The sequence below is a fragment of the Episyrphus balteatus genome, chromosome 1 (genome assembly GCF_945859705.1).
Source record: "Episyrphus balteatus chromosome 1, idEpiBalt1.1, whole genome shotgun sequence".
NCBI classification, from domain to species: domain Eukaryota; kingdom Metazoa; phylum Arthropoda; class Insecta; order Diptera; family Syrphidae; genus Episyrphus; species Episyrphus balteatus.
The window spans coordinates 174,440,654-174,457,579 of record NC_079134.1 but is presented as its reverse complement, the minus strand read 5'-3'; the positions used below and the strand labels follow the sequence as shown (position 1 = coordinate 174,457,579).

The 16,926-nt window shown below is 31.8% G+C and overlaps 1 protein-coding gene across 1 annotated transcript in view; it reads right to left on the bottom strand.

The window, feature by feature from the left end:
* Nucleotides 1–602: 602 nt before the first annotated feature.
* The window catches only part of LOC129912566 (uncharacterized), a 56,085-nt gene continuing 39,761 nt past the window's right edge, over nt 603–16,926 (bottom strand). The window contains exons 2-3 of the mRNA XM_055990871.1: nt 869–1,044; nt 603–797 (exon numbers count right to left, since the gene is read on the bottom strand). Of these exons, the coding sequence (XP_055846846.1) occupies nt 691–797; nt 869–1,044 (283 nt within the window). The 3' untranslated portion in view covers nt 603–690. The remainder of the gene's footprint in view (nt 798–868; nt 1,045–16,926) is intronic.

Sequence of the window (16,926 nt, the reverse complement as noted above, 5' to 3'; positions counted from 1 at the left end):
AAGGAATTTCCTGTTCCTTGTGCTATACTTAAAATCTTCCTCTATAAAGCTTTACTATATTTATCTCTCTCTCCATTATAATCTCGTGTTTTATTTGTTGTTGCAACTATGACAGGCAAAAACGTTCCACAAAGCATCATCTCAAGCGAGCTAATAAAAAAGGAAGAAGAAGAAGAAAAAAATGTCCTTGCTAAAGAATGGTGTCTCAGCTTGATGGTTCGTTGATTCTTGGACCGAAATTCACTTTCTCCATTTTCGACAACATTTCTGGGAAGTGGATAGCAGACGGTGGCGACGACGACGACGACGATGACGACTCGTGCTATAGGGAAGGGAGATGAAAATTTTCTTGGATAGACTCCAAATTCACTAGGATGTATTTGTAAGGTTATGAGCTTTGCCTTCTTGTTAAGAGGAATTATTATTACATTGTAGAAGCAAGTGGATGAGCATAAGTTGAGTTGAGAGGCAAGTGTCCTTCTGGGAAAGGACGACCAAGAGTATGAGTGTTGTTCATAGAGTTTCGGAAAAAATTCAGAATGCGAATCCATTCTTCAAGAGGTCAATTAATTTGAGTCAAGAAGAATCAGGATAGTATGAAGTCGTGTAACAAAATATCAGTCTTTTATTCGAATATTAGCTAAAGTAAATAAATTAAATAAATAAATATATGAGAGAGGCTCTCTGTCATCATGCGATGTCCTCTTCCTTCAAGGCTAAAATCATTTGCTCGATTCGTCGTTTGTTGGTAATTTTCCAAGTCACGTACGATACTGATGTTATGAAGAAACCCATTCCTATTTGAAATGACAGTGAATAGATTGATTTAATAAAAGTGAAGGAATATTGATACATGAAGAATACTTACCAACCAACAGAACTGCTTCTGATACTTCATTATTAAGAGTTTTTGAGACTACACACAGCAGCACAAAACCACATAGCAACGAGAATGATCCTATTATTGCTGCAAATGTGATTATGACTAAGATGGGGTCCTTGAAGGACTGGCTGCTATGTTGGCACCAGGAATTTTCTTGCATTCTGAAGAAAAAAAAAAAAAAAAAAATAAGGTTTCAAACAGTTAGTTCTAAGTTTTTGCTTTTATTTACACGAACTTAAAAATTTTAATAGACAAATGACGTTGCGAAAATGATTTGAAAGTTTGGTTCGCTCTATACTTTACTTCTCAAGGTGACTTATACACAGAGAAGTCGACAGGTAGAAGAAGAATATGATTTCGCCAATTATCTACCTTGCAATAAAACTTCCCGCACATGAGGATCAGTTGATCAGTATCACCTAGTGACTAGTAGATACAATATCACAACATTTCCGGGACGTTCGAACATCTTAAAGACAGGGGCGTACACTCCCTTGGGGCAAGCGGGGCCACGCCCCGGGGCCCCCGACCGACCTCAGGCCCCCCACTGAAGACAATGCAGAGAAGGAAACTGTTAGCATAAATTGAGTTACGAAGTAAATTAAAATAAGTTTGAATCACTTCGGATACAAGGGAGACAAATTATGTCATTCAGTGTAATGTATAATGTAGCCACATAATATATATTGATTTGATAAAAAGGTTACCCCAGGGGCTCCAAAAGGAAATAAACTGCTTTTTTAAAAGAAAAATTACAATTTTATCTTAGGGCCCCAAAAAATATTACTTGAAAAATCTTTTCAACCACAAATAATACATTAGGGGCCCCCAAAAAAAAAAAAACAACTTCAAGCCAGGGCCCTGCAGGGACCCCAAATGCCTTTACTTCAGTACTTAAAAAAAATTAAGTTAAAAAAAAATTGTTTTTTTTGCCCCAACATAAATACATCAGGGCACAAACTAAAAACATTACGCTATTGGTTGCATTCCGAATATTACATCAGAACAGAGGCTTCAATACCTATTAATTCTTGGCTCCAAAAAAATTATATTATATTTTAGGGGCCTCTAAGCACTTAATTTTGATAATTTTGAGACCCCAAAAATTATTTTTCAGGGGCCCCAAAAGAAATAAACTATGTTTGATGATGGAAAATCAAATGTGTACACATTACTTTAGAACAGAGACCCCAAGAACTATCAATTCTAAGCTAAAAAAATTTTATTTTAGGGGTCTCTTAATATTTAATTTTAGTTTTTCCGGGGCCCCAAAATAAAAAAAATATGTCTGATGATGGAAACTCAAATATGTATTTATTACTTCAGAACAGAGGCTCCAAGAACTATCAATTCTAAGCTTCAAAAATTTTTATATTAGGGGCCGCTAAATATTTAATTTTGAGGGCCCCAAAATGAATTTTTCAGGGGCCCAACAATAAAAAAAATTATTTTTGATGATGGAAAATCAAATATGTACATGTACATATTACTTCAGAACAGGGGCCCCAAGAACTATCAATTCTAAGCTAAAAAAAAAATTATTATAGGGGTCTCTAAATATATCATTTTAGGCAAAGTGCATTACGAACATATTAAAACATTAAAATAAACCTAAAAATATATAAGCCATAGAAAAAAAATGTATGGCGTATACATACTTTTTTTTGTATTTAAAGGGCCCCCAAATATGAAAGGGACCCCAAAATTTAGTCTTGCCCCGGGCCCCGACGACTCAACGTACGCCACTGCTTAAAGAGTTTGGAGTAAGGCTTAGTGCAATGTTTAGTGCGTTAGACTGCAACGACTGTTTAGACCCAGCCAGATAGGGTAGCAGATTAGTGAGATAAAATGATAGCAACCAACTCAAATGCTATATAGCCAATAACCAGTGCCAATCCGGTTTTCAGAGGGCAAAAGTTGAACAAATTATTAGCAGCATAAGGGTGGTGGAAAAATTTAGGATAAATGTTATATGAAAGGGAAAAAATAAATTGCCCAAAAAAAAATTGGGGGAAAGGGGGTGGGTGGGTGTCAAAATTAGACCTCCCATCGAAAAAAGTCAAATGCAAAAGTTGTAGGTAGTATAAATGTCTACAACTTTTACTCAAACAAATTTTTTCTATAACCTCAAAAATATTGAAAAAATGCAAAAATACGATTTTTTGATTTTTTGTTTTTATCTTTTACAAAAATGGTTGGATTTTAACAAAACTTGTTTAAAAATTACTTTGTTATGTTGTCTATCTATTAAAAATGTTTTTTGAGCAAAAAATTAATTTTTGGATTTTTGACGAATTTAATTTGAAAAAATAGCCTATTTTTCAATCAAAAAAGTTACCGAAAAAATTTTTGATTTTTGAAAAGTTTAAAATGCTATTACCTATTTGGCTTAAAACCGTTTTTTAAAGATTATGTAGAAAATTAAGATTGATTTTTCCATAAATGACAGTAATATTGGCGAGAAATAATTTTCCATAGAAACCAAATTATACTTTTCTAATGGTCATTGACCTTTTTAATTTGAATCAAGCACTAGAATAGCTCTAACTTGCAAAGTTTTTGAAATATCGAATTTGGAACGTCCAAAACACTATTTTTCTAATTTTTGGCATGGTAATATGTCAAAAACGTGATGTGATAGAATTTTTCTGACTTCAGATTCGAGCTCAGCGCACAAAAAACCATTCGAAAAATATACTTTGATTTCTATAAAAAAAAAACTTTTTGACTAGTGAAATCGAACAAGGCATTCGATTTTTTGCCGTGTTCGATTTCACTAGTCCACTTTTTCGACCACCAACCCCCTTTCCCCCAACTTTTTTGTGGGCAATTTATTTTTCCCCTTTCATATACCATTTATCCTTACTTTTCCCACCACCCATATGCTGCTAATAATTTTTTTATTTTCAAAAATTATTGGCACTGGTCTAATACCTACCTATTTTATATATTATTATATTCCATACGAAAAACTTTTTTTTTCATTTTCAAATTGTAATAGTGCGGAAAAGTTGCGAATGGTGAAGACTTAGAAGTGTTTGAAAAATAGTCACAATCGGTTCATATCTTCCAATCGCGGATCGGCTCTGAAGTTTGAAAAAAATAAAGAAGGGTACATATTTTAACAAAAAAAAAAAAAAAAAACATTGACCACCCTAGCTTCTCATTTTTTTTTTTTAGTATAATAGCTTCAGAAAATTCTTTCACCAGAAAAAAAAATTGGTTCAAATTGATTAACGACTTCCGGTCGAAAAATTACAAAAATCCTATTTTTACGATATTTTTTTCTTTGTTATAAACTATTTCGTAAAATATTATTTTTACCAAAAATGAAGTAAAAACGATATTGTCACAATCAGTGCAAGTCATGAACTTGCTGAGGATTTAAAAATCTTTGGGTCAAGAACTCTTTGACTGTGTGTGTATCATTCTCTCTCCAGCCCAGTGGTGCCTTATGATGCTTTTTTTGGCGTAAAAAATCATTTGCACAGCCATTTCTTGATGAATGATCATGAAATTTAGTACATTGAAGCATATTAAGAAAGAAATATGAAAAATCTTCCAACTTTTTTTTAACTCAAAATGGTGGTTCCAAAATGGCGGACAATTTCCAAAATGGCAGACAGAATAAGGGTTTATAGAATCATTTTTTTCGAAACGGTTTATAAGTTAAAAAATTATCTAAATTGATGTTAAAAAAAGTTTGACCTTTGATTTAGATACAATTGTTCATATTCAATGAAAAAAAATTCAAACAATTCTAAAACAAAGTTCAAAAAGTGCCAAAGTAGTAAACTGCACTTTTAACCTTTTTTATGCTGTTTTTTGATTTTTTTTTTTTTAAGTTAGCACAATTTTTTAATCTCTTAATTTTTCTTAATATTCACATATAGTTGGGAATTATATCAATCCAAAATAATCAATTTTTTATGAAAATAAATAGAAAAGATGCAAAAAATGTGTCAATAATAAATGACTCAATAACAAGAACATCTGAAATAACCAATGTTAGTAACGCCGCATTCTTACAATTTATTTTTTGTTTTATCTTACATCTTTTTTCAATATCAAAACCATTGACTTTACGCCACAATGTTAGTTATTGTGTTAAAAACGGTCAGTTTTCAACAATTCTTGCTCTGTTGTTGAATGAAAATCTTCAATTTACCTAAGTCTCCATTCAATGTACAACTACGATTTTTTTCTTTGACTTTGTAAAATTAACGAAGGATTAAAAATACATTGAAGATTTTTTTTATAGAGTATAACTAACACAGATATAGTTAGCCATTTTTCATCTAGACGAATTTCACTCAAATTTCTTCATAAAAGCTACTATTTTTATAGAAACACGCTATTTTTTTCATAAACATTTTTTTTTTAAATTCATTTTTTTCAAAATTCACAGAACAAATTTTATTGTTCTTGCAGAAATTCACCTTAAACAGTATATTGGGGTCACTAAAACGCTATCAAAGTGAACGTTAACTCCAAGATTCCATACTTTTATTCAAACTAACTAAAATTCAAATCTGTGCTCTTCACTCACTGACACCAAAATTCAAACTACCTATAAAATCCAGAAGATTCCGCCAGCCCCATCACAATCGGGATAATTTTCTAATTTTAGCCCACATTGGGAGTCACACTTCGCATTTTCAAAAATAGATGAACGTGGTCGTGCGCCAACCACCAAAAAAACACAAAACAAAAAATTCGTCTCAACTAAAGTCAGCCACCATGGCAGAATATACAAAAATAACAGTACCAGACACAATCGCAGCATTGGGTTGGGGTTTTTAGTAATTGAGCTCGTTTCCTGAACTATACCCAAAATGCATCACCATTCACCACACCAAGGCAGTTTCCCTTTCCGTTTTTCAAAGATGACGATATTGGATGTTTTTGTCAAGAATAAGAGGAGCACCGCATAAGGGTGAAGGGCTGAATTGTGAGATGCAATTTACAACAGAGAATAGATGCACTATAGTGGCTAATGGTTGGGTGAAGACTTTTTGGGAAAATTGGGGGAAACTTTGATTAGTCTGTTGTGGTATTTTTAGATTTCCACGTTAAAGGGCGAAGAGTAGCGAAGCCCATTAATGCAGTACTGAGAGGAAGTGTATTGAAGTTGTAGTCAATATAATGCATTATAGTGTTGGTTGAATTTATACTTAAGTGTGGACTGAGGCAGCAGACATTTTATATACCTACACATACACAACTGAGGAAATTTTAATTAAGAAGAATCAAATAGTCAAGTCGTAGCGTGATTGATTGTTGTTTTGTTAAGATGACAACGTTTGTTTGTTTTGAGTCTATTTTGGTTAAAATAGAAATGCAAACAAAAATAAAAATCTACTATTTCATTAATGCGAAATAAAATTGATGTTTTTTCTCTTTCACGCGTTTATTAATATTGAAAGGAACATCGCTATTTTAACTGTTAATTGTTACCCCTGTTACTTTTAACCCCATTCTCCCCTAAATCATTTTAGGAAAGGTTTAAAATACTATTTAAGTCGAAGGGCCCTATTTCAATAACATTGACAAGGGTGAAAGGTAAAAATGTATAAAGTGACAAGTTGTCAATTATTGTCAAAATGCTTCTCAATATCAAATTTCACAAGAAGTGGAGTAGGTAACTAAAGCAAATTATTAATGAACCCAGCCGAACATCTCTGATTTTTTTTTCAAACGTCCGTAATTAAAAATACTTTAACCGAAACCGATGTACTTTGCCGATGTTACCTTACTGTTTTTTTTTAAATTAAAGTCATTTTTGAAGTGAAAACTTCTTTAGTATCGTAGTGATTTGAAACAAGATGAAACGAAAACGCGACACGACTTCAACTTGTTATAACTTTTTTGTTTTAATAGATAGATGAATGAAATTTGTACTGTAGATAGGTTATTAAAAAAATTATGATTGTACAAAGTTTCAATTAATTTCATATTCAAGAGTCTGAGATAACGGTAAAAAGATGTTCTTTTCCTACACACGTTTTATCTTTTGATCAAGTGCACATATAAATTTGATTTAACTTTAGTACGCATGCTGATAAGATAACCTTTCATTTGATATATCACACATAACGGTACGTACTCTACAAGTAACACAATCTTAAATTGAAAAAAATGAAAAATACCTCAAATCACTTGTGAAGATCTGTTGCCGATGACCAGCCAACAGTGCAGGAAGTACCGTAATCTCAGTTTTAAATTTCGAGATGGTTGACTTTAAAAAATTCTTACTTTTTTGTAGGCATGGTAGAAACATGATTGAAAAGCCAAATAAAAGGTGAAATAATAAGCTTTCAGATGATTTAAAATTTATTATTTTTTAATTTATAAGGTTGTCATATAAAAGATATGGATTTAAAGGTGATAGAATAAAAAAAGGTAATTTTTTTCGATTTTTATGTTATGCAAGAAAAATAATTTTTAAGGTTTCACTTCTACCACGTGTGAATTGCACACATGAATTTTTTTTTTTTAGTAAAACCATTTTTTTGTTTGCTTATATTTCATAAATTAAATAATACCAAAAGGCTTTCAAGGTAATTTAAGGAAAAAGAATATAAAGGAGTAAGGGACAATCTTTCATTGTTTGAGTGATAAATGCAATTTTCTCACAAACTGACTTCAAACACAAAAAAAAAAATATTTTGAATACAATGGCAACACCAACAATATTTAAAAACACATTTTTAAAAAGCCAGAACTTCATTTATAACTGTAAATTTTAAATCCTTTAAATTTAATGAAGAGTTTTTGAAAAAATAGTCCTCAAATTCAGAATTTCAAAAAAAAATGTTAGGTATTAAAAAATGTTGAATGTTTTTTTTTTTTTTCAAACCTTTTCGTAATTAAATATAAATTTATTTTGAAGAATTTTTTGGTCATAATTTCGAAGCGAAAAAGGTAATTTATATTACAGTTTTGGAAAAAAAAAATTTTTTAAATTACTTCAATTTCAATCGATTTTTGTGAAAACAACTGAATTTTTTTTATAGAAATAATTGATTTTCTCTTAGACTTTGAGAAATAAGACTTTGACTATTTAACCTTCAACACTTCAACAATAAGGGCTGTTGAATGAAGAAAAAATAACTTTATATTTAAATGTTGAACTTAAAAAAAAAATAAGTCAAACTTTCAAAAACTTCTATTAAAAAAAACTGTAATACATATTGAAATTTCCTTGACAAACAAATGCATATTATGTTACAAAAAAGTTTTAAAAACCACATGTTCAAATTTTCTCAATAATATTTTTTTTTTTTTTTTCAAAATTCTGAGTGTCAGGACCAGTTTCATTCAATTTACTTAATTTTAATTATTTTACAAATAAGAATAAACTTCTAGCTTTTTAAAAATGTATATTTTAACATTGTAATTGTTGCCGTTGTGTTGAAATATTTTTGAAGTGAAAACTTCTTTAGTATCGTAGTGATTTGAAACAAGATGAAACGAAAACACGACACGACTTCAACTTGTTATAACTTTTTTGTTTTAATAGATAGATGAATGAAATTTGTACTGTAGATAGGTAATTAAATAAATTATAATTGTACAAAATTCAATTAGTTTCATGTTCAAAATTCGGAAATAACGGTAAAAAGATGTTCTTTTCCAATACACGTTATATCTTTTGATCTAGTGCACATACAAATTTGATTTAACTTTAATACGCATGCTGATAACATAACCTTTTATTTGATATATCACACATAACGGCACGTGCTCTACAAGTTACACAATCTTAAATTGAAAAAAATTTAAAAATACCTCAAAACACCTGTGGAGATCTGTTGGCGATGACAAACTACCAGTGTAGGAAGTACCGTAATCTCAGTCTGGAAATTTGACATGGTTGACTTTAAAAAATTCTAACTTCTCTTGTAGACATCTTTAAAATAAGATATACATCATTATACAAGGTGAAACAATAAGCTTTCACATGGTATAAAATTTTTTATAGGTTGTCAAACAAAAAAATTGATTTAATAGCATGAGAACATAAAAATAAACGTTTTTTTTTCTTTTTGGATGAAATTTCATCGGGTTTACAAAATTCTAGCTCTTTTTGTAGATGTCTCATACACCTGATCGATATATATATTTTGAGTTCTTACAATAAGCTTTCAGATGGTATAACATTTTTTATAGGTTGTTAGGGAAAAAATGCATTTAATAGCGTGAGAAGACAAAAATACGTGTTTTTTTTTCGCTTTTTTTGATGGAAATTGATCGAGTTAAAAAATGTCTAGCTCTTTTTGTAAATTTAAAAAATCAATACGGTGACAGCGCCAATTTTTAATCTATAAAAGTTTAAGTATTTTTAATTACTGAAGTTTTAAAAAAGATCATCAAAATTGGAGCTGTTCGGCCGGGTTCCCTAATATTGCAATTTTTTTAGCTTAAGTTACTCCACTTTGGGCTGATTCTGGAAAACAAACAATCCAATTCATCACAGTTTCTCAGATCAATTATTTCTTCCCTGAATGAATGCATACAATTATTTTTCTGTGCCCTAAAAAGAAACAAGTTCAACTAAAACCCCCATCGATTTTATCCGAAAAAAAAACCGTGCAAATTACGAAACTTTCCCTTAACATCAATTTTATGTGAAGTAATTTCGGTATTAACTTTTATTTTTTTGTGTATTTTCAAAAGTTCGATCCAATAAACCTTCATTTGCAAAAAACCACACTATTTCCTGTACCCAATCATCGACAAAGATATGTATAAAACAAATTTCAAAAAACTTCACCTTGAGAGTTCAGGTTGGTAAATGGGAAATCCGTATCCCCTGATATATATATTTTTTTCTATAGAAAAAAAAGTCATACCTTCATCAATATGTCCTTGGTGGTTTGTTTTTTTGCCATTTCCAAACGAAAAATCAACGCGCCAATAATATTATTACCTCGCAGCTTTGCCACAATGCTCTTATACCTTCATCAGGCAACATGGCAAAAGTTTTAATTGAATCCATAAATTCTCTACAATAAGCGGAAGGCGCATTGCTCTTCCTGGCTGGTATACAGAAAAACGGAAGGCCACCATGACACCGGGAGAGCGAGTCAGAGTCAGCTCAGAGCCACTGATAAAACACCATGAAAAAAACTATACAAACACACCCACACACATCACAGACAAACCTTCATAAAACTCCGGAATATGTTCGCCAATTAGCAGTACCAAGCTGCTTCGGCTCCGGTGTGCGTGGTTGGGTTGAAGCTGTCTGATGTGGCGAAGCAAGCATTAATTTTCCGCGCGAAAAGCAACGAACCGAACTGAGTTCCGTTTCAATCCGAGCATTCATTCTGCTTAATTAAATCTCACCTTGGAACAATAATAATCCAACGCGGTGACCGTGGTGGTGGTAGGCCGACCCGACACACAGGGTGACATAAAACGCGAACCCAGGACGTGCGTCGGTCGTGGGGGGGCTTCCGTCATCAGTGCGGCGGTGGCTAAGGACCTATCCAACCCAACCTCCACTCCCATTTATCACACTAATTATATTGACCATGTGGGGAGAATGCGAGTGCGAAATCTCTACAAATCTCTCAACTTTGTTCCGGCGGCGGACGGGGATGCGAATGGGAAGGGTGGTTATTTATGCGTGAGCATTACAAGCATCCCCCATTAGAAACCCCCTCGCCGGCATTTGATAAAAGTATGAATAAATTTTTATTTCATCCCCAAGCGACTCGCACCGCACAAGAGGATGTTAAATAGCTGATTGCGGATACACAAGTACCAACTCTCCCCCTTGTAAGGCGCTAAACGCGTTCAATTAGGTTGAGTAGTTCCATGATTAGATTCTGGTTCTGATTCAAAAGGACTAAATGCATGCGAAGGGCCAAACAAATCCGCACTGATGCCATTTCTCACCCGCCATATCCTCATCAGCAGCCGAGAAGGGCTTCAGGCATAATATTCATACATTGACGCGCTCTGGGCAAAAGGCTGGGCGTTTGATATAGCTGTGAATGGCACTTAGCCACGCGTCCTGCATATAATTTTATTACGATAACTTGGTTATGTCATACACAGAAGACATCAGAGACCCTCTCCGGTTCCGTTGAGTGTCCATTAAAAGTTCAATTTTGTGGGAGGGTTGGGAGCTATCTATATAGGACTTAAAAGATCCACCATCAGGACTAATCCCTTATGCGCTATGTCATAACTTATCTCTGTTCTTTCGTGCTTTTTAAGGAAGTCTCTTCTTCCCAAAAAAAAAAGATGGAGTGAATGGTTTTTATTCCCTTATGAGTATTTTTCTGCATTATAATAATGATGAGTGGAGGTATGGGAGGTATATAGGAAATGGGTTTTGTTTATCTCGATTTGAGGGGATGTTTTTTTTTTATTTTTTTTTTTTTTTAAGGCCTTTAAAAGGGTCAATTTTAAGCCAAACCCATTAGAAAATGGTTTGGTGTACGAGATTTAGGATTTAATTTTGATGGAAATGTAATAATTTCAAAATACATTTTATCGTTTTAATGCAAGCAACAGTCCTGAAATATATTTAGAAATAAGCTATCAAAAAGGGATTGGGGTCAAAATCCCGAAAACCAAAATCATGAAAACCCAAAATCCCGAAAAGCCAAAATCCCGAAAACCCAAAATCCCGAAAACCACGCAAATTTCGGGAATTTTTATTCGGGGTTTTGGGGTTTCGGGATTCTGGGTTTTCGGGATTTGGGGTTCTCGGGATTCTGAAAAATTTGCACAAATTTTTCATTTTATAGAATTTTTCGGGATTCCGATTTCGGGAATTTTTTTTCGGAATTTCGGGATTTTGGGTTTTCGGGATTCTGGGTTTTCGGGATTTTGGGTTTTTTTGATTCTGTCCAATCCTTTTAATATTTCCTAAGTGTTATCAGCCAATGCTAATTAGAAAAAGAACTAAACAAAAATATCGATAAAAAAAGCAAGAACTCGAAATTTGTATGTGGAATAACTCAATAAAAACTGAACCACTGAATCGATTTGTATGAAATTTTCAGTAATGTCAGTTTAAAGAATAAATTATTATTCGCAATAAAATAAAAAAAAAAAACAACGAGCTCTGTCAAGCACACAAAATCAAGGTCTTAAACAGAAATAAACTAAAACTACAAAAATAAATTTTTAATTCTTACCCATTTTTGACTAAAGCAAAAAAAAAAAAAAAAACACTAATAGTATCATAAAATCTAGCAAACTTGTTAACAACTTTTTTGTTCATTATTGTTTTCTTCATAATAGTACAGGTAAAATAGGCATTTATAAAAAAAAACATTGTTACACTCATGAAACTTGGCAAAAAGTTTGCTTTTGGGATAAGAAATAAGTACAAAAAAAGTCTATAAAAAAAGTTGTTTTTTCGCGGACAAGAGGGATGGGGTGAAGGTCAAAAATATACTGAAAAAAATTGTTTGTCGAATATCATCATATGACCCCTGGTTTTAAGGTATTTTTTGATGCTGAATCTAATGACATAAAAATAAAGTCAATACGATTGCTATAAGAAAAGTTATTTCCGATTAAAAACCAGGGTGCTTGTTTTTTGACCTCAACAGGTAAAATATAACCGAAACCCATGTGAAAAACATGCTACACTGACAAAATTTGGGATGAAGGTTTAAGATAAAACAGGGACAAAGGATTCATAAAGTTTTTAAAAATATTTTGGGTGAAAGGGTGTTTTTTTGATAGGTTAAGTTGTGTGTGAGAAAGGTATCATAACAGCTAACTTATATTTTATTAATTTTTAAAACTTGGTGAAATAGTTTTGGTTGATATACGAATTAAGAATCTATAAAAAGTAAAAAATTATTTTGAGTGAAAGGGTGTTTTTTTTTCAAGAAATGTTGAAATTCGGAATTAGTACCACAAAAACTGGGAAAAAATTGGTACACCAATGAAAATTGGTAAAAATATTTCATTTATAACAGAAAGCAAGAACTCAAAAAATCTATATACAAATATTTTAGGTTAAAGGGTGTTTTTTATGGGAAATAGGGAAAAATCCGCGATAAGTCCGATAAAATCAATGGTATAAATGGTACCCTTCCGAAATTCATTAAATATGTTCTCTTTCCCATGGGAACTACGAATAATGTAAGTCTATAAATTTTTTTTATGTGAAAGGGTGTTTTTTTTAGAAGTAAAGAAAATATGGGTATATTTGAAAAAGTGTGTTATACTAGAGTAATATTAGTGGTATCCTATTGAAATTTAGCAATTATGTTACTTTTAAGATATGAAACAAGAATCTTAAGTGTCTATAAAAATATCATAGTTAACAGGGTGTTTTTTTGAGTGAAAACAAAAATGATGGGTCACCCTAATGAATTTTGGTAAAAACATTGATTTTAAGATAGAAAGCAAGAATAAAGAGTTTTCATAAAAAAAATTTTGGTGAAAGGATGTTTTTTTTTCGAAGAGACAGTAAAATCTGTAATTAGTCCCAAAAAGCCAATGATTCATTTTATTTATGGATTTGATGACAAATTAAACATTTATAGATAAGTTCTTACACATTTTCACGCGAATCATTGGCTTTTTGGGACTAATTACAGATTTTACTGTCTCTTCGAAAAAAAAACACCCTTTCACCAAAATTTTTTTTATGAAAACTCTTTATTCTTGCATAATATGGTTTTCAGTGTTATATATGGAATCAATTAAGGCAGTTTACTTTATCATTCAACTTTGTATTGAAATTCACGGTCTTGACAAAACTAATATTGGATGTGTTATTTTTAGTTTTTTTTTTTTTTACCAAATTTTGACTTTAAAATCGATTACTCAAGGAACTTAATTTAATAAATAAAATTAAGCGTATTTTTCTGGCTTTTAAAAAAGGTATAATTCATGACTGTAAGTGTTTCCGTTGTCTTTTAATTTAGCAGCCAATTGTAGTTTTCAATTGACAATAAAATAGTCAGTGGTGGCAACCAAATTTGGTCTCTATAGAAAAATAATTTCAAAAGGAAAATGCTTTTAATAGTCTCTTAAATTAGGTATAGGTACAAAAATATGAAAAAAAAACAACATATTTTTTCTCTTTTTTTAAATAATTATATAAAATAATTAACATTTTTAAAATTAATTATTTCTTTGATTAACAATAGACAAAATATGGCTACTTTACGGAAAAATAAAAGTGTATAGGTAAGTCGTTTTGTGCAAAAAAATTTTACACAACTTTAATTTAAGGATATTTTCACTTCACTATTTGCCCCTTCACAAAGGTAGAAAAAGTAAACTAAAAGTCCGATTCTAGTCTTTCTTTTTGATTTTGATTCAGATCTTATTCTAGAATTTAGAAATACTATTAAAAATGTTCTCCAAAGATTTTGGAATTTTGGAATTTTTTCCGCAAAATCCCCAGTGTGCGCCACAGTAACAGATCGCTGCTTGCGAAGAGAAGGTCTTTATTTCAAGCCGTTGCGGAAAAATATTCCTCAACCACTTTGAAAACATGAGAAAAACGCGTTTAAAAATGTTTAAAAAAAAACTATTTGATTTTTTTTTTCTAGGTGTAACCTTTTAAGAAAGTCTTTGAATCCGAATGCAATGCTGAATGAGCCCGATATCAATGTGGTTCAAGTTATCTGGCTACTAAAGTTAGTTAAAAAAAAATTTTGATAGAAAGCTTCCGGAAAACCGAAATTGCCCTAACTGAATAACTAAAATTACGCCAACGGAACTTAAATCCGAACAAATGGCAACTCCAAAAATAACATCGACATTTTGTTTAGCCTAGAAGACCAAAAATTGTTGAATTATTTCTTTAAGATTTCGGGACCTCTTTTATACATTTTCCAAAATATGTTTCATCTTCAACTGTGAGCACTTATTTCGAAGTATAAGAGTCCTCCCCAAGTTATATTATTTAATAAATTATTTAAATTAAAGACCACTTTAACTGTCCAGAGACTTGATATTTTTCTTCTAAAAAAAAAAAAAATTCATACACAGTCAATGGTAAATATTTTTTGTTCTCCTTTGTCCCATTTCATCAAATAGTTTTGGATTTAAGATTACGTTCATGGCCATCTCGGATAATAGACCACTGGAGAATTTGTTGAAGCGTTTCTTTCGTAACAACCCCAACTTCTTAAAGAAAATATATAAAAAATACACGAAAAAAAAAAAAACAGTAACGACCAAGAGCAAGGCACTTGAGACACGAGACACCCTCCAGCTTTCTTTTCCTTTTCAATGTTTTAATTACTGGAAGCTTTCCTAGAGGATCTTTGGATTTATATAAGATATTTGTCTTTCGTCAAAAAATACAAAAAATAAAAAAATAAAACAAAAATTGTATATAAACATTTTCCAAGTTTAAAGTGAAGTTGTGTGAGAGACTTTCTAGAGGATAGGATACAAAATTCATCAACCCTGTTTGCTGGGCTGGGTGCATTTAAGTTACCAACAAAACTGATGAAGACGGAGAGGAGATTCTCCAAAAAGTCTCGTTGAAACTTTTTTTTCATTCAGGAAGTTGGTGGGACAATTTAAGTATATTTGTTTCTTTTTTCTTATTTTGTTTCTTCCTTCGTTTCTTTCTCAATTTTTCGTAGTTTAACTTGTTCTGTGAACCTTTCTTTCCTCTCTTAGTGTTGGTCACAGTGACAGAAGCAAAAAAGAAAAAGTTTATTCCTCGTCTTTGCTTTTGGCTTTGCCTGCTTCAACGTTGTCGTCGTTATTTAGAAATGGCGCCCGGGCAATGCCGCTCCGCTATCACGATATCAATTATTCAGTAACCACTTTGGAAATTACAAGAAAAATCAATTAGTTGACAACTTGCCTCCACAATGTTCTGAATATTAATCAATTTAAAAGAATTTCTCATCTCAATTTGTATATCTGAAGGACAAAAAGCTGACTATAAGAGATGTCCGTTCAGCTGCGATGTTTTTGTTTTTCTCATTTCTGATGCTGCGATGATGTTGATGAAGCTAAAAATGCATAAGTTGGTCTACGTGCATTCAACAAACTTTAGATACTCGTCCTTGTACTGGATAAAAACATTACCCCAACTTTAATAATGTCTTCTTATGGGAAAGGATGCAAACAAAAGGATATACCTACTTCGGCTAACAACGTGCACCTGCCCAAGTCAATAATTAAGTTGAACTTTTTTTTGGTGCAAGAATAGGGCGTGCCGTATAGAAAAGTTTTTAGCCAAACAATGAAAAAGTTTTTAAACTCTCTTGCACTTTTGGCAAGGATTTTCCTTTTTTTTTCTATTTCTATATTTTTTGCTGTTGCCGCCTGATATCCTTTTAACTTAAAAGTTTTCTCTGTTACACTATCTAGCCTTTGTCGCCGGTTGCTGAGAGTGTTTAAGTTGTATCTTCTTTTTTTTTGTAAAAGGGTTCTTGATATATTTTAGGCTATTGAATAAACCAAGTTAAATTGTGTGAGTGTGTGTGTGAGGGTGGACTTTTTTGTTTAGTCTTTAAAGACACCTTACACCTGGGTACCAACAACATGGTTTTGTGGAATGTAACTTAAATCCCGATGAAACCTCATTTAAGAAAAAAAAAAATAAATAAAGGTGCGATACTGATGAAAGCCATTAAGGAAGGGAAAAGTTTTGTTTCTTATCTTCAATGAAGAACACTTTAGATGAATACTTTGAGATTTAAGATATGAGAGTATGGAAAAAGGCAGGTATCTTGATGTCATAAAAAAAATGGGGAGAACTTTTAAAATAACTTTCTGAGGAATAAAGAATCTCCAACGATGATTGATACGAGAGTGTTTGTCGATTAAGACAGTTGAGACTTGTTACAAGATAACTTGAAAGTACCTGTTATCTATCACGATAAAGATGCATCAAAGACGTATCATATTCTTCTGTGAAGAGTCTTTAAGCAAACTGATAATTCTTACCACATTCGTGTAGTATGGTCTTATGTTAGGCTTTTGTAGTTGATAGTGCAATCGAAATAGGGGTCTGGATTAAATTGATGGAAGTTTATGAAAGTGCGAAAACCAGAATAATTGTTTTATGAATTTTTACTTTT